The sequence below is a fragment of the Trachemys scripta genome, chromosome 3 (assembly GCF_013100865.1).
Source record: "Trachemys scripta elegans isolate TJP31775 chromosome 3, CAS_Tse_1.0, whole genome shotgun sequence".
NCBI lineage: Eukaryota > Metazoa > Chordata > Testudines > Emydidae > Trachemys > Trachemys scripta.
The window spans coordinates 36,237,612-36,262,743 of record NC_048300.1 but is presented as its reverse complement, the minus strand read 5'-3'; the positions used below and the strand labels follow the sequence as shown (position 1 = coordinate 36,262,743).

Sequence of the window (25,132 nt, the reverse complement as noted above, 5' to 3'; positions counted from 1 at the left end):
ATTCTATTGGCAGATTCCCATATCTTCAGGTTTTGTAGAAAGCATTGGGATGGCTTGGTATTTGAGCACTTACTGTCTGTATATTATTGCACTGGCTACTCTGGATTCTGTCATTGCATAATGAGAAAAAATATTTAAAAAATATCGCTGTGGCCTCTGGGAGCCTAGTTGCTCCTGGAGACCTTTGGCTACTTTGGAGAATTATCATTTGAATTTTTTTTCCCAAACATTGCCCCCAGTGCATGGACTCCAGCATTAACTGCTGAACTCCACTTCTTCTGGAATGGAGGAGGCTGGTAGCTGCCTGAAGATCCTCTCCCCTGTCTTTATGGTAAATGAATCTTTAATTTGGATGACCCAGGGCCTAAAGAATCTTCTCTCTGCCCCTCCTGAGACTGGCCCTGTCAGTAAGACAACATTACAGTGCACCAGTGCAGTTGTCATGTTTGCAAAGACAGTATTTTCATTTTGTTTCACCACCAGCACAAATACTTTTTCGGTGGTTTTTGTGTCCACCTGTAATCAAGAAGCTTATTTATTTTAAACTACCTTGAACTATATCTAGTTTAGCCAAGACACTTTCCATTAGATTTTTCATGGCATGACTTGGTGAAATTAGAGATTTATCTTGCTCTGTATCTCTTCTGATTTCCCTCCAATCTGGAATCCACATAGTAAAACGTGTACCTATAGAGCCTGGTTGAAACCAGCAGTCAGTCCTCTGCTATTAGTGGCATTCTGTTTCAGACATGTGTTTCAAGTGCTCTGTGTTTGATTGGATTTTATTAATCTCTTCCTCTCAGGGCTGACCTTAAACCAATGCAACCTTTTAGTATGTATAGGGTACCATTCTTCCAAGGATCATTAACCTCACATCTCCTGATCTACCACCCAGAGCATCAGCCTCAGTTTGTCATCTGAGGTTCCTTCTAACTGGCACAACAAGTCATGGCACAGAATAAATTTCCTTACTATCTTCTCCTACTTCCTGATTGGAAGGTTGCACTTTGGTTACTCTTCTGAGTTTCTGGGCCATGTAGGTGATCACTAAAAGTCAGGATCTTTCATAAGCAGGAGTTTGCCGTAACTTAAATAGGGATTTCAGGTAGGCAAGAGATGACTGGGGTGCATGAAGAGATTATGTTGAAATGCCTTGTCATACAACAGGAGGGAGCAAAATGAGTCCCTGACACTTGCAGGTACTACTTGTATTCAAACAAAATTTCCAGAAATAAACTTCAACAATAAAGCACCCACAAATCAGTGATGAGGAGTAGAAGAGTCAAAGGTTCAGAATTCAGCTACAAAGACAATATAAAAGGTTTCAGCAGAGTTCAGAGTATGCTTAAGGGCCATCGCTTGTTCTGCAACCTTTAATACAAGCTTCCTCTCTGGTTGTTTTTTTTCCCCATTTGTTTTCAGCAGTTGTACTGAGGGAAAAATGTTGTTTATGAAAAATGTAATTGTCTTATGTACCAAAGATTAGACGGAATAAGAACTCTTCTGTGTCCCCCCCCCTTTTTTTTTTTTTTTAATATGTAGGACTTTTGCTATAATTCTTGTTTTGGACCTTTCCAAACCTAATGAACTGTGGCCAACCATGGAAAGTCTCCTACAGGTCACCAGGAACCACGTGGATAAAATTATAACTAAACTGGGAAAAACAAATCCTAAAGTAGCTACTGAAATTAAACAGAGGATGTGGAACAATATGCCGAAGGATCACCCAGTAAGATTCTTCTAGTATTTTCTCCAGATGTCATAGGCCTTTATATAGTTAAGGATAATACTTGTGAAAATCATAAATAACTCTTTTAGATTTTTATGCATGACTGAAAATCCATTTTATGTAGATGAACCTGTTCACTGGAAAATTATAGCAATTTAATAAAAATTCAGTAAGAGCAGAAACAAGGAAAGACAGTTTCTTATATCTTCTTCATAGACATCTAATGTGATTGTTATGGCATGTTACACCAATCACAAGAAACAGAGTTTTAGAGTAGCAGTTTGATATTGATTTTATAATCTCTTTTAAAATGAAGATGAAAACTAGAATGTACAGAAGAAGTCATCTGGCAAGAGACTATATGAAGGTACAAATTTAAGCGGAGTATAGTTATAACAGCCTTCAACATGACTATATACTTTGCATTTATTCAAGTGTCTATCACAAACTCAGTGCCTTTTGATAATCTGACAACTAATTAAATTATAAAGTTTCAGAGATGTTAACACCAGACCCTTAAATGCAATTGCTAATGTAATCTCTTGAAAAAGCTAAAATAGATTGTGGGAAATACAGCTGAAAACGTATATGGCACTGTGAATTCAAGTTGTACAAATGTTATGTGTATGCAATTCCTAAACAAATATTCTACGGTTCACAGACTCTGAATATAAATTCTGCTACAGTAACTTATGTAATACAATATGATAAAGAAAATGCTAATAAGGCTCCAAAAAGTGAAAAGCAAAGATGTATTAAGTAAGAAAGCAAATGCATATGATGCTTAGCAGATTTGTTTACAGTGTATGGTCCCAATACTGTAGCCCTTACTCATGTGAGCAATCCCATTCACCTCAATGGATGTAAAGGTTGCAAGATTAGATTCAATAATATGACTTTCTTAAGGACTTCCAAGGTTGATGTTCAACTTTTTTAGAAAAGGTAGTTTCTGAAAATAAAATATTACATTAAAATGCAGCTGGCTACAACCCATGACCACAAACATACAGATGCCCCAGTTGCCAGCAACTTTAGAATACAGGTTTTTTCAGCACCGTAAAAGCACAGACTCATCCTTTAGCTCAAATGGTAATAACTGCATCAGTTGTCAGTAAGAAACAGGTTTTTTATCCTTGTGGAGGCAGGCCTCTAAAGGGAACATGATCACACACGCTAAACTAGTGTATTAATTCAACCTCTGAATACAGAAAGTAGGGCAAACGTCTTACTAATCACTTCACATACAACTATTATTTTTCAAATGTATGTCAACTCAATTCAAAAGCAGACTTTTTTGTGGGGTAAACAAGGTTTGTCTCTTACAATGGAGGAAGCACAGGGCAGATTAGAGATTATCTACAGGGGAAATGATGGGGTTCATATAGGGTTTCTACTGGGGGAATGATCATGGGCATCTCACTGGAAGGAACAGCACTGAACAAGGAGTTTTAAGTGGGAATGGGAGAGCATGAGTGCATCGGGAGAATCTCTTAAAAATAAAAAGGCTGAGGGGTATGCATTAAGTACTTTTTAGTGGCAATGAGGAAAATAATCAGACAAGGAGAGTCCAAGAGCACTAGTCCCTGTATGTAATTTTTTTGTCCTGAATTAATTTTTAGTTTCTCGTTTGATTAAGGAAATTGTAATGCTTTCCCAACCCCTTGGGTCCACACATCAAATTTTAAGTAAATGAAAAGCCTAGCAAAATGTGTTGGCTTGACAGTGCTAATGAACGAAGTCCCCTCTATTTCCCACCACAAAGCACTGGATAGGCAATGGTTCAAGTTTTCCTCTAACACCGATACTTTGCCTTAACCCTTAGTTGGAGGAACCTTCACTAAAGCAGCGAAGATAGTTCATTCTTTATTATAATTTTTTTCCTTATTCAATAAGTTGGAACGTCCAAGAAGGTTGCCATGCCAGTTTCAGCCAGCTGTGATGTAGCCATCTGTCCACTAGAAACTGACCATCTCATTTCACATAGATCACTGAAGTGTTGTCAGATGGTAATAGCTTTAAGTAACTACCAACCTGAACCTGATGTAAGCCAATTACCTATAGGTATAAAACTGTTTAGCCTGTTACTCATCCCCTGAGCCATCAGCTTAATCCTATTTTATTGAGCATATAGTACTTGCATGTTAATAATTTTCTGTACAAATGTCAAATAAATAATGTATGCACCTCTTAGCTAGGTTTGTTTATATTGCAAATACAAATTATATTTTCAAAAAGTATACTGTACATCATACACTTGACCTTCATCAGGATCCTAGATAAACCCTTCTGTTAGCTTCAGTGAATCATAGAAGATTATGTTTGGAAGAGACCTCAGGAGGTCATCTAGTCCAACCCCCTGATCAAAGCAGGACCAACCCCAACTAAATCATCCCAGCCAGGGCTTTGTCAGGCCGGGCCTTTAAAACTTCTAAGGATGGAGATTCCACCACCTCCCTAGGTAGCCCATTCCAGTGCTTCATCTTCCTCCTAGTGAAATAGTTTTTCCTAATTACCAACCTAGACCTCCCTCACTGCAACTTGAGACCATTGCTCCTTGTTCTGTCATCTGCAACCACTGAGAACAGCCAAGCTCCATCCTCTTTTTGGAACCCCCCTTCAGGTACTTGAAGGCTGCTATCAAATCCCCCCTCACTCTTCTCTTCTGCAGACTAGATAACCCCAGTTCCCTCACCCTCTCCTCATAAGTCATGTGCCCCAGCCCCCTAATCATTTTCGTTGCCCTCCACTGGACTCTCTCCAACTTGTCCATATCCTTTCTGTAGTGGGGGGGCCCAAAATTGGACGCAATACTCCAGATGTGGCCTCACCAGTGCCAAATAAAGGAAAATAATCACTTGCTGACAACATTCCTACTAATGCAGCCCAATATACCGTTAGCCTTCTTGGCAACAAGGGCCCACTGTTGACTCATATCCAGCTTCTCATTCACTGTAATCCCCAGGTCCATCTCTGCAGAACTGCTGCTTAGCCAGTCGGTCCCCAGCCTGTAGCAGTGCATGGGATTCTTCCATCCTAAGTGCAGGACTCTGCACTTGTCTTTGTTGAACCACATCCGATTTCTTTTGGCCCAATCCTCCAATTTGTCTAGGTCACTCTGGACCCTATCTCTACCCTCCAGCATATTTACCTCTCCCCCCAGTTTAGTGTCATCTAGGAACTTGCTGAGGGTGTAATCCATCCCATTATCCAGATCATTAATTAAGATGTTGAACAAAACCAGCCCCAGGACCGACCCCTGGGGAACTCCGCTTGATACTGGCTGCCAGCTGGACATCGAGCCGTTGCTCACTAGCCGGTGAGCCCGGCGATCTATCCACCTTATAGTCCATTTATCTAATCCATACTTCTTTAACTTGCTGGCAAGGATACTGTGGGAGACGGTATCAAAAGCTTTGCTAAAGTAAAGGTATATCACATCCTCCACTTTCCCCATATCCACAGAGCCAGTTATCTCATCATAGAAGGCAATCAGGTTGGTCAGGCACGACTTGTCCGTGGTGAATCCATGTTGACTGTTCCTGATCACCTTCCTCTCCTCCAAATACTTCAAAATAGATTCCTTGAGGACCTGCTCCATGATTTTTCCAGGGATTGAGGTGAGGCTGACCGGTCAGTAGTTCCCCGGATTCTCCTTCTTCCCTTTTTAAAAGATAGGCAAATAAAGTGCCCTTTTATAGTCACCTGGGACCTCCTCCGATCGCCATGAGTTTTCAAAGATAACTCTTTGAAATGAAATGGCCAATGGCTCTGCAGTCACATCAGCCAACTCCCTCAGCACCCTCAGATGCATTAGATCCGGCTCCATGGACTTGTGCATGTCCAGCTTTTCTAAATAGTCCTTACCCTGTTCTTTCACCACTGAGGGCTGCTCACCTCCTCCCCATACTGTACTGTCCAATGCAGCAGTCTGGGAGCTGACCTTGTCTGTAAAGACCGAGGCAAAAGTCATTGAGTACTTCAGCTTTTTCCACATCATCTGTCACTAGGTTGCCTCCCCCATTCATTAAGGGTCCCACACTTTCCCTGATCACCTTGTTACTAACATACCTGTATAAACCCTTCTTGTTACCCTTCACATCCCTTGCTAGCTGCAACTCCAATTGTGCTTTGGCCTTCCTGATTACACCCCTGCATTCTTGAGCAATATATTTATACTCCTCCTTAGTCATTTATCCAAGTTTCCACTTCTTGTAAGCTTCCTTTTTGTGTTTAAGCTCACTGAAGAGTTGTGTTTTAAGCCCAGTTTGCCACCCACTTCTACTTCCCCTACAAATTCCTCCCTGTTTGTGAGCAGCAGGTCAAGAGAAGCACGGCCTCTAGTTGGTTCCTCCAGCACTTGCACCAGGAAGTTATCCCCAACACTCTCCAAAAAATTCATTTCCTCCCTATTCAGCACTCTGCTTGGTATTGAGAGGGTCACATTAGGCAGCCAGTTATGGCTCCTTGATCCCATGCTGGCCCAGCCCTGGTACTTCTCTAACTTATACTCTCTAATGCACTTCTTTCCTTCCTTCCATTCATTTACATGCCCTTTGTGTTGGGGTGGGAATGCCTGGTGCAGGAGCCATTTCCACCAGATTTATGCCAGAAAGGAATTCCCTTCCTCAAGAGATGGTTTTTTTTTTTTTTTTTTTTTCCCTCCTGGACATTTGTGGAGAGATTGTACTAGAAAATATGGCCCTTTGTAATTATACTGCAAAAAGTTTTGTGTCTAAGATTTTGATATCTTTTAAAAATTATTCTCATCCTGTTTTCTGATGTTTAGCTGTTTTATTGTGCTTTTGTGACTTGTTTATGAGATTTTAAATATATTATGTTGTTTAACAGGATCATGAATTAATTGACCCTTTTCCAATCCCTCTGGTGATAATTGGAAGCAAATATGATATTTTTCATGTAAGTGATATTTTATATATATTTTTCCATTCAGTTTTATTTATTTAGATTTTAAAATAATTAACAAGACATCTAGCCTAAGCTCTATGAACCCTAACACATGATTAATAATGCAATAAAATTCCAGTAAAGTGATCATTGGAACAGGAACCCAGCCACCTACAGTAACTCCTTTTCACCCCTTCATCATTATGGGAAGCATACCCTCATCCTTCTCCAAAAACCTTTGCAAACACTTATCTTTTCCAGCATGTCTGGAAGATTACCAGATTTGGTCTGTTTCAGACAAAGACAAAGTTCCAGAGTACTCCCAAAGAATGTCCTGCCTGACACAACCTCTTTTTTATAATAAGGGGAATCCAGCTTTGGTGTCCATGCTGACTGCAGTTGTTGCAGTGTGGCAGAGGGAGAGAGGCGATCCCTCTGGTAGGTTGGGCCGATTTGGGAAGCTGGGGCAGCCTAGGCAGCAAAATGAGTTATGCTCACTTCTTAATTCTGGAATGTTAGTTTTAAACACTTGCTTACACAGTCATTTATCATCTGATTTAGAAAGGACAAGTCAGTGAGTGGTCACATCTTCTAATGTCTCTCAGGAAACTAACTGATAACCAATGTCAAAGAGCAGTGCAGTTGGTCCTCTCTGTTATAAAAAAAAAAAAATTCAAGAAATACACTGTTCATTTTTATGAAGCAGTTTATCCTCATGGGCCTGAACAGATATATTGTGACAGCTTCCATACTGAATCCTTTAGCTGGCAGTATAATATATTGCTGTCTGGCCAACTATTTGAGTTATTTAATTCTTACTAGCAGCGTACGATGCATTCTTTCATACCCAGGTTTTTCTTTTCTTTTTTTTCATCTTTTTTGAGAACTTCAAAAAGATCTCACAAAACTAAGTGATTGGGCAACAAAATAGCAAATGAAATTTACTGTGGATAAATGTAAAGTAATGCACATTGGAAAAAATAACCCCAACCATACATACAATATGATGGGGGCTAATCTAGTTACAACAAATCAGGAAAAAGATCTTGGAGTCATCGTGGATAGTTCTCTGAAGACGTCCACGCAGTGTGCAGCAGCAGTTAAAAAAAGCAAACAGGATGTTAGGAATCATTAAAAAGGGGATAGAGAATAAGACTGAGAATATATTATTGCCCTTATATAAATCGATGGTACACCCACATCTTGAATACTGCATACAGATGTGGTCTCCTCATCTCAAAAAAGATATAGTGGCACTAGAAAAGGTTCAGAGAAGGACAACTAAAATGATTAGGGGTTTGGAACGGGTCCCATATGAGGAGAGATTAAAGAGGCTAGGACTTTTCAGCTTGGAAAAGAGGAGACTAACGGGGGATATGATAGAGGTATATAAAATCATGAGTGATCTGGAGAAAGTAGATAGGAAAAGTTATTTACTTATTCCCATAATACAAGAACTAGGGGCCACCAAATGAAATTAATGGGCAGCAGGTTTAAAATAAATAAAAGGAAATTCTTCTTCACACAGTCAACTTGTGGAACTCCTTGCCTGAGGAGGTTGTGAAGGCTAGGACTATAATAGCGTTTAAAAGCGAACTGGATAAATTCATGGAGGTTAAGTCCATTAATGGCTATTAGCCAGGATGGGTAAGGAATGGTGTCCCTAGCCTCTGTTTGTCAGAGGGTGGAGATGATGGCAAGAGAGTGATCACTTGATCATTACCTGTCAGATTCACTCCCTCTGGGGCACGTGGCATTGGCCACTGTCGGTAGACAGGATACTGGGCTAGATGGACCTTTGGTCTGACCTAGTACGGCCATTCTTATGTTCTTTTTTTTTAAATAGAGTCAGGATTTTCTTGACTCAGTAAATGATTCAGAACATAATAGACACAGGATGAAATCCCGGTCCCTTTGAAGTCCAGGTGTTATCCACAGTTTTTCCAAGAAAGGTCATTCATATGATCTTGTACATATACTGAACAGGTCCAGTTACCAATTAAAAGGTGTGTGTGTGTGTATGTATTTGTATGCACACACCTTAATTGGTATGACTGGTGGAGTTTAGAGGGTATACAGCTGTAGATCCAAAGACAGTCAAATATTGTGACCTAAAAAGAAAAGATTACCTTATATTATGGCAATGTTGTTACTTTTTAAATTTTAAAGCAGCAGGGAACAGTGACTCATTGGAAATCGAATACACATCCCCAGTTAAGAGGCTCCTTCATGCAATAATTAAGCTTGAGCCTGGAGTAACACATTGCCTGTAATAGGAGCCTTCTGTAGAAAAGAAAGAAAAATTGTAACTAGTCTTTTAAGTCACAATAGATGGTTATTGAATTCTGTATTGAGATATAATTATGTCATACAACTTTTCACTTAAAAATAAAATGATAGCTAAACTCCATCGTTGTAGCATAACCATGTAATGCAGTTTATATTTTAAAAAAAATATATTCTCAGTGTAAAAATGTTTTTTTTTATATGTACTTCTTTAGGAGTTTGACTCTGAGATGAGGAAAATAATGTGCAAGACACTTAGATTTGTTTCCCATTATTACGGAGCATCACTGGTGGTTTGTATATTCTTTTTTGTTGGGGGAAGAGAGGGATGGGCAGTATTTGTGAGATGAAACAATAATTAAAATAGATAGATAAACATGAGATGATTGGGACAAATCAGTAAGGCTCATGATGGCTTTCTCCATAAGTGAACCTATTGAGTAGGGATGTTGGGGTCTGCAGAGGAAGTGTGGGGTATATCCAATGAGTAAGCCAACTCTGAGGATCCACCAGTCAGAATCCCTGCAGGGGACACACAGGGGCTATGCCCCCCATCACAGAATATGGTGTAAGCCACCCCCAACAACATTGGTGTCCTGCACCTTGCTGCAGTATTCCAAAAGAGGATATCTTTCCCCATAGATTTTCTGTGCAAGGTCCATTTACTGAAGCTTTATGTTAGGATGACACCATTTGTGCCTTCATATCTTATCTCCGCTACCAGATATGTTAGAGTATTACACTTCTTACACCCACAACTCTGGATCCTTTTAAGAGTTGATACAGGTAAAAGGCATAGATCACTCTTCCATCCAGGGTAAAATAATATTTTCTTGGCATAAATGGAAAACTCTATCTTGCTACTGGAATTGTTACAAATTTCTTGTATAAACTCTGGATAAAATTCCTCATAGTGAATAAAATCACTCTGATTAAAGGTAGTGAAAACCAAATTAACAAATCTCCTAATTAATTTTGATGAGTTTCACTCTTTTATTATGCCAATATTCTGTGGTATTTATTAAGTTAATAGACTAGGCTATATGCTAGCTACTGCAGGAAAATTGGCTGAAATGAGTGTGCATATGTGCTTCAAAAGTAATAGTCACAGTAGTTACAGCCGTATCTGAGCTCCCTTTGTGGACAGTCATCAGGCTATTATATTAGACCCAAGCTTTGGATCTCACCTTTTTAAGTCTACTGAGTCTGACATCATCCAGATATTGTCTCTGAATCTGGCCTTTCAGGCACATTTTTGTGGTACAGACTCTAATGCTGGTATCTCTTCTTGGAATGTGGAATCCTGTGGTACAGCTCCCCTAGGACCCAAGACTAGAGTGGGTCTCCCCAGCAACTTAAGCATGCCCTTTCCAGAGCTCCACACATATGGGCACTCCACGTTAGTTTATCCCTTCAGGGATTTTGTGACAATATGTCTTTGTATAATCAGCACCTGGCAAGTGTTGGGCTAAAATGTACTTGTGTGTATTAATGTATTAGGATTGGTCTGGGAGGCCATATCTCAATATAGACATAAACATGCCTCCCTTCAGCCTCTCTTGTGGAGGACCTAGGGCGTGATCCCATTGAAGCCAATGGCAAAATTCCCATTCACTTTGATACTGCAGGTTGAGAGCCCCAGATAGCACCTCTCAGGCCCTGTCTACCAAGAAAGTTGCGCTAGTTTAGCTTAAGATGTGATTTTAAATTGATTTAATTAAACTGGTACAAAAAGCTAGTGGACACTCACTCTTATTTCATTTTACCAGTGACTTATTTTGGTTTAGCTTAAATTGATTCCTAATCAACTTAACGTATAATGAAATAAACCTGGTTTAAACTGATGTAAAAATGTCAGTACAGCCGTTTGGATTGATTTAGCATCACACCTTAAGGTAAGGCAGTGCAAACTTTCTCATGTAGCCAAGGCTTGAGAGCTGTACTTTAGGTCCTCCACAAGTGAAGTTTCAGTGAAGCATGGGGGGAGTTCTCAGAAAGGTCATCATAGCAGCAGCCATCCTCCACTGTGTACCAGAGCTAGAGGGTAGGTTTTTGTTCTGGTTTGTGGCGTGTGCATTTGTGCACTCCTAACCAGAATTTGACCCTTAGGATTAGATTTCACTAAATTTAGAAGAATGTTAGTGTCCTTTAAGCCTCTGTGTGGCCTAGGTGAGTTAAAAACATTTGACCCCTAAACTGGTATCTGGGGACCTAGTCCTGATCCTACCGAAATAAGTGGCAGAAGTTCCATTCTTTTTAAGGTGCTTGCACATGTCCGTTCCACTGTAGGTGTGTGCATACCTTATGCACAGTTGTCAGAGAAGTTTTTCCCTCAGTGGTACTCGTTGGGGTGGCCACAGCATACTGGTATAAGGGAGTGGAGCCGCCCTGACCCCCCTCAGTATTTTCTTACTGCCAGTGACAGTTGTTGGAGTCATCTCAGACTTGTTGGCATAAGATTCCCTCATTCCTTTGCATATACACCCTGTTATTGTTAGGAGGTAGTTAGTTAGTTAAGTTTAAGTTAGTTTTAGCTAGTTTTAGTGATAGATTTTAGTCTTAGGTCTCTTTGGACTAGTTTTCATCTTTTGGTATTGATACCAAAATGATGCTACACTCACCAGGTTTTAAGTTCTGCCGCACTTACGCTAAGCCTGTGCTGATCAGTGACCCACACCCAGCCATTTGAAATGTTTGGCAGAATCCCACATATGTGACAAATGTTGAGTTTTTCCCACTCAAAGAAAGGTAGAGTGCAAAGGCTCAAATGTTTGCTCATGGCCCGCATCGGACTTGTTTCATGCAAAGAATGCCCCAAGTACATCAGCCTTAGTACACACTGCAGCGGAGATGTCCGCAACTCCTCAGTCCCATTCAGGATATTAAAGAAAAGGCTTAGATCCTTCTCAGGCTCAATACCTCAATCGGGGATGTCGGTGCCGAAGCCTAGTAGAGGCAGAGACTCTAAGACATTCAGGGGGGAGGCAGAGTGGAGGTGATCTGAGGCAGGGAGCGGTTCCCCTGTGCGGCCCCCCCGTTACTGCGGGCGGCCCTCCCCGCGCCCCCCCGCCCCAGCTCACCTCCACTCCACCTCCTCGCCTGAGCAGGCCTTTAGGCACCCTCAACCACTAGGCGCCATAGGCGGCCGCCTAGTTTGCCTAAATGGTTGCACTGGCCCTGCGCTGTCCTGTCCACATTCATTGCACTGGCGCTCCTAGTAAATTGGGACAAATCTATTCTAAAACCTGTACAGAGGATAGAGTTTATTGGAGTGATCTTACGCTCCACAAAGGCCAAGACTTTGCTACCACAATCCAGGTTCGAAGCACTTTGGGGCTTGGTGCTGTGATGGAAAGCATATCCTCTCACTACAGTACGCAGCCGCCTCAGCCTCCTGGGTCACATGACAGTGTGTACCCATATGGTTCAGCTCACCAGGCTGCATCTTAGAAAGCTGCAAACATAGCTAGCATCAGTGTGTGCCCCAAACTATCATCTTTTGGACAAGGTAGTTCGAGTGCCAGTGTCAGTTCTGTCATCTCTGGATTGGTGGATGGACCCCCTGGAAGTCTTTGTGTGGGGGTGCCCTTTATACTCCTGCTACCAACCCTCACTTTAGTCAAAGATACATCTGCCCTGGGTTGGGGGACTCATATGAGGTCCTTGCAGACTCAAGGTCTCTGGGCACCTTGGGATCTAATGGCGTACATATTTGTCACTGTTCAAAGAGACTCCAAGCCACTTCCATGTTTGTCTTCTTCTTATGAATCACCTACAGTGGAATGCACATGTTCAAGCACTCGAAGAAAAAATGGTTATCTAGCTTTCTGTAACTGTTGTTCCTCGGCATGTGTTGTACATGTGCATTCCATGGCCCCCCTTCCTTTCCCTCTCTGTCGGAATCTATCTGGTATGAAGGAACTTCAAGGGGCGGAAGTGGCTCCACCCTCTTATACCAGCATGCAGTGGCATATGGTGACAGAAGGGCTCTCAAGATGTCCCAATGGGTATTGCTGAGGGAAAAAGTTCTCCCAAATATGTACATGAGGAACGTGCACACCTACAGTTGAATGCAAACATCTTGAAAAACAACAGAGAAGTAGGTAACAGTTTCTTTTCTTCATTAGAATAGGATTTGGCCCTGGAAGATATAGGTTTGCTGTTGAAAAACAAGTCAGAAGCTGAGAGAGGATGCTGCTTGAAAAAGTGTTTTAGGAGCCCTCTTCTGAGTAATTTGTACTATCAACCCTTATCCTGCCATTGACTGTAAAACTGCTTTTTATCATATGATTTAAGTCCCAAGAGAACATGTTTATAGTTGTTTGTTACATTACAGCTCTGAGTGTTCATGGTATTCTGGACAATTTTCACTGTAGTTGAAAGGTTTAATAATTCATTCATCTTTTGCAAAAGGTCTATCGCTCTTAGTTTAAAATGTATAAATAAAAAATGTGAGCCCATACATTATTGCAGAATTCCATCTTCTGTTCTTTCTTGAATGTAGGTTTTAATTTTGTCTTGAGATCTGTAGTCACTGACAAATACATTAGTCCTTTAAACAGAGTGGGGCAGATTTGGATGCCAAATACCAGTGTAAATTGGGAGTAACTGTAATGAAGCCAATTAATTTGAACTACTGTAACTGAGGCCTGGTCCACACTAGGAATTTACATTGGTATACTTACATCTCTAAGGTGTGTGAAAAATCCACACCCAAGAGACATAGCTATATTGACCTAACCCCTGGTGTAGACAGTGCTAGGTTGATGGAAGTATTTTTCCATCGACCTAGCTACCGCCTCTCGGGGAGGTGGATTACCTAAATTGATAGGAGAATCCCTGTCATCGGTGTAGGTAGCATCTACACTGAAGTACTACAGTGGTGAAGCTGTGCTGCTGTAGCATTTTAAGTGTAGAAAAGCCTTGATGTTAGACTGTGGCCCAGTTTCTCTAGCTGTAATCCTCACTTGCAGAAAACCTAATTTACGTTACAAATTTCTGTGATGAAAGAGCCTAACGTGCTTTATTCTTTGATTTCTTTTAGTTTACCAGCAAATCTGAGGCTCTCCTGCTGAAAGCCCGTGTTCTTATTAATCATTTGGCATTTGGCTTTGACAGAAGGTAACAACTACTCTCCCCTACTATTGACCGTTTTGCACAGTGTTTATTGTTGGCTATTAGTAAATGTCTTTTCAAAGCTAGGTTTTCAGCCCCAAAGTCATCAAAATATATTTTCTCCAAAGACGCCATCTGTAGAAGATTCTCACTCTTGAATTCTTAGTCTTGGGTCTTGGCAGCTTAGCACAAGGCAGATGGAACTCCCTATGTTCTTAAGGATTTTTGGTCCCTAAAGAGAGTAGTAGTGGAGAGGACCACAAGCCACTACCAACCACCCTTGATCATGTTTTTTAGGTGTATTTGGAGCCAAATATAAAGCTTAGCTTTGGCCTATATAGTGTAACTATTTGACAGGTGTTTGATTACTAATATGAATTTGGTTTCTTTTTTTAATCTGTTTAGCAAATCCATATCAGTGGATCAGAATAAACCATTGTTTATCCCAGCAGGATTGGATTCTCTAAATCAAATAGGTTGGTGACATTCTTGTCCAACATTTTTATTGCTTGAATAGCTTATTAAAATGAGAGGAAACAAGTTTAAAACAGATAAGAAGAAATACTAATTTATACAAAGTGGATTTAACCTGTGGAACCTCTGTTACATTAAATTATTGAGGCAGATAGCTTAGTAAATTTAAAAGAAGGATTAGAATTTTATATTCCTAAGAATAGCTTCTGTGGTTACACTAGTTAAGATAAAAATTGTAAGGGGCTTTGGGCTTCATAATTCTAGTTGTGAATTGATAATTGGTTTGCATCAAGAAGAAAATACCCTATTGTAAAGTCTTACACAGTTAGTTTCATAATGGGAGACTTATACCTTCTTCAAGCTCATCTGCCACTTGTCACTGTTGAAGACCGAATACTATACTAGAAGGATCATTGGCTTGACATGATATGGTAATTTCAGTATTGTTGGGACAATATGCTGATGTCCTTCTATATCATGCTGTGATCTTTAGGACCACCACCTGCCTCTAACAGTGATATTGGAAAACTGCATGCACATACACCTGTGGATTTGTGGAAAAAAATATATGAGAAAACATTTCCACCTAAGGTATGTATTTTTATTTTTGCTGGACAGCTCCTTTTTTCATTCAGAACAGATGAGTAATGCCTCCCATCTGTGGAATTCAGAGGCAGTTCAGTACTATTGCTGGAAACTGCAGGACTAAAGGTCTGCCCTTTAGCTTAGGCATCAGTATTTCTGCTGCTGGCAGCAGAGCCAGTTTGCATTTCGATTTCTCCTGACCACTTTATTTTATAACTTAATTTTTATTTGCTTTTGTGTAGTAGTGACTTAATTTCAAAGTCTAAGTCCTCATTCCCTCTTCTCAGCTGAAGAATCAGTGGAACACTGAGGCTTTAATCTTCTGGTTTATCTGAAATAGCACCCCTCAAGTGGGCTTCCATCTCCCCCATCCCCCAGAAGTAGAGAAGCCCTGCAAGCACTGACTCAAATTCAAGACATGCTATAGGTAGCTTTTCTGGAGCCTCTCAGGTTGAACTATGCCCTGCTGCCACAAGCCCTCCCTCTGCCACTGTGCGGGGCTTTGAGTTGGACTGGCATGCTAGGGCTTTACTCCTAGCCCAAAGCAGCTACTCCACTGTGGCAAGCATTGACCAGGACCATGAGGATTTCCAAGGAGATGCGAACCCTTGCAGCCTGCTATGGGGTAAGTCTGGCAAACTCCAGAGACTTCAAGTCCCAAAAAGAGAAAACAAGGATTCCTTTCGTAAGTGTTCCCTTTGTAAATCAAGTTTGGATTGTTTTCTAAAAGATCTGCTGTATGAATTATTTTGGGGAAATTCTGTGGCCTGTATTATACAGGGGGTCAGACTAGATCATCACAGTGGTACCTTCTGGCCTCAGAATCTATGAATAAGGAAGTAATTAGTATTGTTAATGAGCAAGTGTGTAAAAATCAAGGTATAAACTTTTTTCTTTTGCCTTCCCACCCTGAGGGGCTGTTTGCTGCGTCTTTTCTCCTATATTAGGCTCTCTAATAGTGTTGTATATCAGGATCACTGTCCCTCTCTCACCCTGCAGCATGTCTGGGCATATAGAAACATTTCTTATTACTCCTGGGGAAATTCTGCACCACGGCGCATAGGCAGAATTCATATCCCCCACAGATTTCTTTGCTTCCCTGCTGAAAAATTACTTTCTGACAGGGAAGCAAAGGGAAGCTGCAAAAGCAGTTACACACCACTCCCTAGCTGTGCAGGTACATCGTTTCAGACACTCAGAGCAGCCAGTGGAGAGGTAAATCACCACAGGGCTGGGGACATCCCAGCTAGTGGCTCCTACACTCAGCTGGGATCAGCAGCTAGTCCTGGCTGGACTGGAGGCAGGAGAGGACGGGACTTCCTCTTCACCTGCAAGAAGTGTCTGGGGCTGTCAGATCCACCCCGAGAAACCTCCTCCTGCTGCAGGAAGCTTGGCATCCTCCCATGCTTCTTACCCCCATCGCTCCGCAGCTGCGGGGGGAGGGGTCATTGTGTGGGGAGCTGCTCCCCCATCTGCCCAACCCCTATGCATCTGGACCTCCCATACCCAGACACCCCTGCCAAGCCTCACCCCGTATACCCAGAACCCCCCTAGTCCTCCATACCCAAACCCCATCTGACTGAACCTCAACCCCTGCATCTGGAGCTACCTGCACCCAGATCCCCTGCTTCCAGACCCCTACCCCTGCACCCAGACCACCCCCCACTGAGCTCCCTGCACTCAGACCCCCATCCTAACGAGCCCCAACCCCCTGCACCACCCTGCACCCCCACATCCAGACACCCACACTACTGACTCCCAACTAGCTGCACCCAGACTCCCACCCCACAAAGCCCCACTCCTCCAGGCCCCAGACTCCATCCCTGCTGAGCCACCCCCCCTCCAACCAAACCTCTCTGTGAGCCCCAACCACCTTCACCTGGAAGCCCCTACAGAGTCCCATTGCCCCTGCATCTGGGAACCGCCCCCCCAATGAACCTCTGTACATCCAGATCCCCCGCTGAGCTGCCTGCACCCAGATTGTCCCACACAGAATCTTCTCACCACACACCTGGATCCCCCCACACTGAGCCCCTCCACACTTGGATCCTGCCTGGTTGAGTCTGCCCCACACCTGGTGCACCTGGCACAGAGGGGCAGGGCGCCAGGGTATTTCTGGGGCAGGCCCAGGCCTTGTGCTGCGTCAGGGTTGGGTGCAGCCTCACCACTGAGTCCATGTCCTGGGTGTTGGGATGTGTGGAGGCTGCAGGGTGATCTCCCAGCTTCGTAGAACCAGTGGCCTGTGCTCCCCACTGCCATGCAGGAGCCTCTGCATTTATTAATTGACAAATAAAACTTGCAGAATTTTAAAATATTGTGTGCAGGATATTTAATTTTTTGACGCAGAATGCCCTCAGAAGTATCTTCTGTCTGTGAGGCCCTGTCACATGAAGCAGCACAATGAGAATTGTGCCTGTCTGGTTTTCAGTCACGGACCCTTACTCTACTAGGGAAAGAGGCGTAAGGATGGGAATGGGTTTCTCTTCACCTTTCCATAGGCTGGCTCCTCATTAAAGCATATGATGCACTCTAGGAAGTCTGTGCCCAAAATAGAGGTATAATAGGACTCAATTCCCCATGCAGCTTCACCATCATGGAATTACTGGAGGGAGGGATGGGGTAAGTGAGTAATCTCCCATGTTCACAGTAATTCATCATTTACTGATTTAAAGCCCAGAATGGTTCTTGGTCTTTCCTGAAGTACTCAAATGGGTGCTAGTCATCCTGGGGAAGCAGGCAGGCTTCCATTCAGGCATCCAGTGCAATCCAGTGGGCTGTTTCCACAATCAGGTATTTGTCCCAGTATCTCTCCTCAGTTAAATAATCTGAGATCAGGTTGAGTAGTGTGCTATGTCCTTCCTATAAACAAGTAGGCAAAAACCTCTCCCAGGACAGGAAGAGAATGACTCAAAAGGAACTCATTAATAACAGTAATAGTAATAAATATCTTCCTCTTCAAGCAGAATGAGGTACACATTTTTCCATATTCACCTCCTTGTGAGGACACCTCATAAAATCCAGATGGGTACTTCTGATTAAAACAAAGTGTTGAACTAAGACATAGTACCCTTCAGAAGAGGACTTCCTTCCAAAAGATCCCATAGACCATAAGAGTGAGGAAAGTACAATGAACTTTCAAAGACTTAACTAGCCATTAAGACCACAAGTATTGCCCGTATTTAAGAAGGAAAACCTATCTCATGGCAAGCAAGTGGCTTGTCATCTAGGCACTTGCTTGAGTGAGAGAGGTCTTGAGTTCATATTCTGGTCAAGTCCTTGCAGTAGTATGCAAAATGTCTTTTATCTGGCAATTTTTCTTGGATCCTGGTGTTATTTGTGACAAGAACAGTGGCTCCTAGGGTGACCAGATGTCCTGATTTTATAGGGACAGTCCCGATGTTTGGGGCGTTTTCTTATATAAGCACCTATTACTCCCAAACCCCTGTCCCGATTTTTCACACTTTCTATCTGGTCACCCTAGTGACTCCTAACTCAGTGGCTACAAAGCAACCATGTTCATACCTATGAATAGCAATCAGTCATCCCAGCAGATACCCATTGCATCCAAACTTACAGGTGTGAGGCTTTCTGGGGAAATATAAAAAAAAATAGTAATTGAGAAAGCAGGGAGGCCCTAAGTCTCACTATCAAAGCCAGCATAGCCATCTGTTAGTCACTACCTACACCATAGGTATTCAAGTAGAGATTAGTCTCCTACTAAAAAATAAAATATATATAGAGCAGAAACTTCCAATGAAAACCTAGGCACACTTTCTTCCCAAATCAACAAAATTCTCAGTAAGGGGAAGATAAAATGAGCATTTGTATATACAGGGAGTCTTCCTTTTGATCTACCCTCTGCACCCAGAGGTCTAAGAAATGGCTCGTAGTAGTCACAACAAAGCTCAGATTGCAAGTATATTTGTCCTGGACAACATCACAGTCAGTGCTCTTTCCAGAGAAACAGACTCACATAATTTACCAGATGGTGGAAAAGATTCAGAGCTACCAAGTGTTCAAAATCAAGAACTTTTTGAGACCAGTGCAAAGAATCATATTAGCCATTTCCTGGCAGCCAACTGTAGCCAGTTGTCTCCAGCAATTAGGATGTTGGTGCCACAGAATCATGTGGCCATGAAGACATAGAACCTCACCAGATGTAGTGCAAAATTAGGTGTCATTCCCAGATCATGTCCAGATGTCCCATTATGAACAAGTAAGTGCAATTAACTTGCAGAAAGCTAACCCAATCTTCACTCTATACCCTTGCATAGTCACTACAGAAGCAAACTTCACAAGGTGGGGAGCAAACCTGGAAGACAAGATGACACAGGGGTCATAATCCCTCACTCAGGAAAAGGAAAGCATCCAGTTCTGTTAAGTGCACACTTTGTGCTGTACAGTTAAATCTCACAGCACACATATTTTTAGTTCACTTTAACAGGTCTGCCAGTGTTGTGTCTGAACACCAATATAGGAATGGCCATACGAGATCAATACCAGTGGTCTGTCAAGTCCAGAATTCTGTCTCTGATTGTGGCCACTACCTGCTGTTTCCGAGGAAGGTGTAAGAAACCCTGTAGTGAGCATTTATGGAGTAATTTGTCCACGGTGGACATTTCCTCATTCTTCCTGATAATTAGAGGTTGGCTTGTACTGTGAAGCATTAATGCCTATATCCATTCCAAAACTAGGAAGTAAGCAGTGAGCAGAGTTAATCTGAGGTGATAGAAATAATGTCACAAGCAGAGAAGAATTTGCTATCTTTCAAGACTGTTCGCGTACAGGATCCAGAAAAGAGAGCTGAGGTTGTCTTCCGTGGGCCCTGATAGTATGTTTTTTTTACTTGATAGACCACTAAGGAACCTCCATTACACCTGCAGAAAAGACCAAACTGCTGGGGATGACTCTTGTGGCCTAAATACTAAGTTTGCTGCTTCGCAAATGAATATATTGCATTGAATTGTCTGAGTGATGGATGATAAATGCTTATTTTCTTGCATGCATTTGCAAGACCTGTATTATGTTCCTCAGACTCTTTACTAATTATTCTGTTAAAGCACTGAAAGTTAAACTTTATGATTTGGTGTTTTTTATCCTTTTTATTTTTTTCTTCAAATTTCAGAGTACTAGGGACTTAAAAGATGTCAATGACCCTGCCCAGGATCCACAATATGCTGAGTATGAAGTTGATGCAATGCGAACTCAGAAGAATCAGGTACATTATTGTGTTGCTGCTCATGTTACTATAATCAGCTGCCCCTAATACTCATTAGCATTTATAAGGCAGTTAGTATGTATACCCATAGAATCTACATTTAGCTTTTGAGAACCAAATTGAAACCATCTCACTGTAGTTGGTTGATCTTTTTCCTCTCTTCTCACTCTTGGAATGTGATCGTGACCAGCACTTAAACATTGTCTAAAAGTCCTGTGTCTTGTTGTTGGGTCAGACATGAACAGTTCATTGGCTGCCTTCCGTGACTCCTCTTCAAGTATGCTTCTAACAGTATTGTTATTAAAAAAAATTTCTTTCAGCATAAGAGGCAGTAGAGTCTGTTCCCCTAGATCTGGGCTTCAATTCTGCCATGTTTTGGAGAAATGGGGAGATTGGTTGCAAACATTTGGGTTCACTGATCCTCTTTTGCTGGGAATAAGGCAGGAAAATAAATCGTGCAAAAATTTCATGCTGGTTGTAAATCAAGACTGAGATGTTCAGTCTCATTTATGTTGGTTTGCCTTGCAATGATTCTCAGGAGGGGATAGGTGTAGGGCAGGATTCCTATCTGCTTTCACTTTATACTCTTTAGTACAAGATCAGGGGCTAATAAAGTTATCTCCATCCACAGTATAATTAAAGACGAGCCTTGCTCATCCTTCTGATTGTGCATGTTTAACCAAGCTGACGGTACTCTGAGTTTAAAAGGAGGGGGTCTGCTGATATTGAAAAACTGGGCATTTTCTATGAGGGACCCTTAATTGCGGAAATGGTTCCTCCTTTGGTCCACCCAAGCCCAATGAGGCGTTAGTTATAGAACATGGGCAAAATAACCCAGGAAATAGTGTTGGGATGTGGAAGTTTCACATTTTTTTCGTCTACATTTTTTATTTTAAGTTGGTGTTTGTGAAGGGTACTGGATTGATGGTCTTGGTGACTGAAGTTCTTCATTAGCAGCAAAGAGAATTCTATCCTGACATGTTGCATGTAACCCTTCTGCCAGGTGGAGCCAGCAGCAACAGGGGTCGGGTTCAGTATCTAAAGGTTCCTTTTCAACAATACAACACAAAACTGGCTTGAGCCCCCACCCAGTGGGGACAATTACACACCACCCCCTGAGTGCCTCTAAGAGGCAATACTTCCCCTCTCGCAAGAACAGAGTCTGAGTGAAGCAAAAACTTTTAATAAAAGGAGGAAATTCACTCAGCATTAATTTGGGAAAACACCACATCTAGGGTTCATAAACACAAACCATGAGCAAAACACCCACCCCGAAGTAAGTTGGGCAGTGTCCTTTTCTTCTCAAAGTCTTAAGTCCAGCAACCCAAAAGTCCCTTCAGCGTGCCCGTCCCTTCTCTGTACCCCACTCACAGTTGCTGTCCTTGGCCAGTGCAGCCCCAGAGTTCAGAGGTTCATCCGCAGAGTTCACCTCCCACCCTGTGTGGAAGGCGGGGGTGGTGGTAGAGGAGGCACCTTACAGGCTGCACTGCTTGGGCACTTGCTCGTCGCCCCTACGGCCGATTGCCAGGCCTCTGCAAGGCTCTGCTGTGGCCCTCTCCACTAGCTTCTCTTCTGGCCACTTGCCATGACACTCTGCCAGCCGCCCTTGCTGGACGCTTTCCACGCCTCTCTGCCAGCTGCCCACTCACCAAGATGTCTGCAGGGCCCCCCCACACACAGTTAAGACAGCTCTCAGTGATTTCAGCTCTGCAGCATGTAACAAGACTCCCAGTCGAGTCTAAATTAGCTCTTTTATTATATCAAGGGGAGAGAGGAAGGGTCAAATGGGCCCCACCCTCTCTCAGCTGATTGGGCTTTGGAACCCATGTCCCCTGCTTAGCGAGCACTGTTCAGTTGAGGGTGAGTCCCTCCATTGGGGTATGCCAGGTACAGTTCTGCTGCCCTCGATTCACACAACAAGGATAACAACACTTTATTACTCCTGCCCCAATAACAAGGAGACTGGGGATCCAACACCAGCCACAAGTGATCATTTGGGCAAGCACTCCTATCACGCTGAGCACCTAGGCAGGATGGGTGTGTCCATGCAAACGAGATCAGCTTCTGAAGTCTTTTTCCACAGCTCACCACTAGATGTCAGGAGAGAGCTCATCCAGACTCTGCTTACATGCATAAGCCTTGAATTACAGGAACTACCTGTAAGTGTGAAAAGATAGGTCAGTCTGTTTCCCATTTATTCCTTATTCCCTTTATACTTGTTGGCATACAACTGCTCTGTATGCCAACACAAGTTTGCCATTTGGATTTGATGATGTAGAAACCTGTCCACTGGAAACTGGCCTGAGACTACGAAGCTCTCTTCCTGTAGATAGAGCTCCGTGGAATTCTTTTTATTTTTTATAACTTTTAATTTTATTTTTGGGGAATTTTGTTTTATTACTCCTGGGGTGATAAAACATAATTCCTGAAAAAATCCTGTTTGGAAGGGGACCTGGAGAGTGAGCCCACCCTGCACTCATCCCACAGCAGGGGCACTTGTTCCAAAGGACTGGTCCCAGCTCCCCTCTGTGGACGCTGTCATCTGGCACCTGCCTATCTTAGTGGCGCTCTGACCCCATTTGCCAGGTCACAGTGCTTAGAGAGCCAGGCCCAGTCCTGCAAGGCAGGAGCCGTAGGAGCTGCCGGGTGAGTTTTTTCATCTGATGTCATTGGTTACATTCTTTTTCATTTTATATTGTATTCTTTGACATTTGCAAAACATGTGGGACTCTGCCTATAGGACACCAAACAGTCCAACAGTGGTAACAAATTTTGGTTACCATTAACATGGGCTGGCTTTGTATCCTATTACCAATGTCCTGAGCCATCCAATCCTACTCATTAGCTCAGGCCTAGCATAATATTTTCTGCTTGGGGATGGGAGCACGTGATTGTGAAAATAATGTGTTTCATGCAGTTCTGTTTACTACTTTACAAGGACACTTTATTGTTTAGATGGGTGAAGACTGTTTCATGCAGCTTTGGTACCTTCTTTTCACAAAACTAGACTAGATTACTTGGTTTAAAGTAGGTTACTTTGGTTTAAACAAAGTTTTATAACAGTCATCTAAAATGGTAGACGTGGAAGACCTTTGAAAGATTATGACTATAAAAGCCTAGATATCATAGTTTTTCCAGCAACCCCTCCTAAGATGAAAGGCACGTTTACAGAAATGCACTGCAACTCATCTAAGGTAATCCCACATTTATTGTAGCTAATTTAATCCTTTAGCATACCGGTAAAGATGAGCCTAATGATTATAACTATGATAGCAATATTAATATATAGTGTTTACTTATTGCCAAGGAATAACCTGTAAGTAAAAATGCACACTGCAGACTACCTCAGGTATGCTAGGTTACTTAAGACCATTAACCTGCAGTTACCTGTCCAAGGATATGCATATAAATCATACTGTATGATAGAAAAAATAAATGAGTTTAAAGAATTCCTTATGGACTATGAACTTACATATCTGTATTTAATATGTCTGTTATGTTAACAGTTGTCTTAGAGATCATTGCATATTAAAGCAATTTTTAATCTATATGCTAATATGGAATTTATAGGGTAATTTCCTACTAAATATCTTGAGCTTACAATTGTATTAAACGTGTTATTATAGATAATATTTTTTATCTAGTAAAACAAGATACTGGGAGGTGTTGATTAAATCAGACTGAAAATTAATTTTCTGGTTTTAAGCGAAAAAAGACTGTTTTTTAAAAGACTTCCGTCTGTTTTTAAGGGCATTGGAAGTCAACGCAGCTTCTTTTAGTGGCACTGCTACAAAAAAAATCTAGACATTAAATGAGAAGTTTCATTCAAAAGAAAATTACTTTAGTTATCTGCAGCTGTTTCCTAAAATTTTCTATCTTTATGTTCAGTTATTATAAGATTATTGCTACATTTACACTGTTTTTATGAAAATAACCTTTTATGATCTTTGAATTTCATTTGATGTTAAATGCAGTAAGATAGCAGTATACATCTAAAAGAAAACAGTGCTCTGGCTACATTCAATTTTTAAATGTCTGAACATTTCCCATAACTATGTGAAAATGGGTATTGAAACCATTCCTATCTTAACAGGAAAATATTACATGTGGTAGAAGTCTAATTTTCTTTCTTTTTAGATTCTTATATTCAATAAATTGTTATGGTATATCTTTTTAAATACAGAGAGGAACATTTATACAAAAATTTATACCGTAAAACAATGCCTTGTGTTTCTCAGAGAGTCATTCAGATACTGTAGAATACATTTGTTTTTCAATTTAAATATAAACTTTCATTTAAACACATTTATTTCAAATTATTTCATGTACAGTTTTGGACTCAGGGTGACAGTCCGTTTATTTCATTTTCCTTTAGAGCTTTGTACTAAGCCATTACAACAAAATTTAGCTGGGACCATGTCTACCCTTGTGTTGGTACGGCACCTAGCATAATGAAACCCCATTCCTGATCAGGGCTTCTTGGTACCATTGTAATATAAATTATAGGTGACATGTAGCAAAGCCTGTAGTTAAAATTGTCCAACACTTCCAATTATAAGATGCTGTTTTCAGCTATTTACAACTTTGCCAAATTTTAGCCATTCTGGCTGAAATTTGCTGTGCTGCGTGCCTGCCTCAGGCTGAGGGTTTTTTTGGGAAAGTTTCAGCAAAAATGGTTCATCCATTTCCTGCAATAATATTAGGGGAAAATACATTGTTCTTCAAGGAGTGTTTCTGTGGGTGCTCCGCTTTAAGTGAATCAGTGCCCCTGTGCATGTAATCACAGATTTTTAGTAGCAGTGCCTGCTTGTGTTGCACAT

At 41.7% G+C, this 25,132-nt stretch overlaps 1 protein-coding gene across 4 annotated transcripts in view; it reads left to right on the top strand.

Annotated features, from left to right (window-relative positions):
* Positions 1–25,132, top strand: part of DYNC2LI1 (dynein cytoplasmic 2 light intermediate chain 1) — a 49,749-nt gene that overhangs the window by 12,342 nt on the left and 12,275 nt on the right. For all 4 annotated transcript variants that reach the window (XM_034764441.1, XM_034764440.1, XM_034764443.1 and 1 more), the window contains exons 6-12: positions 1,543–1,729; positions 6,578–6,646; positions 9,136–9,213; positions 13,965–14,041; positions 14,441–14,511; positions 15,003–15,100; positions 20,220–20,312. In XM_034764441.1, coding sequence (XP_034620332.1) covers positions 1,543–1,729; positions 6,578–6,646; positions 9,136–9,213; positions 13,965–14,041; positions 14,441–14,511; positions 15,003–15,100; positions 20,220–20,312 — 673 coding nt within the window. The remainder of the gene's footprint in view (positions 1–1,542; positions 1,730–6,577; positions 6,647–9,135; positions 9,214–13,964; positions 14,042–14,440; positions 14,512–15,002; positions 15,101–20,219; positions 20,313–25,132) is intronic.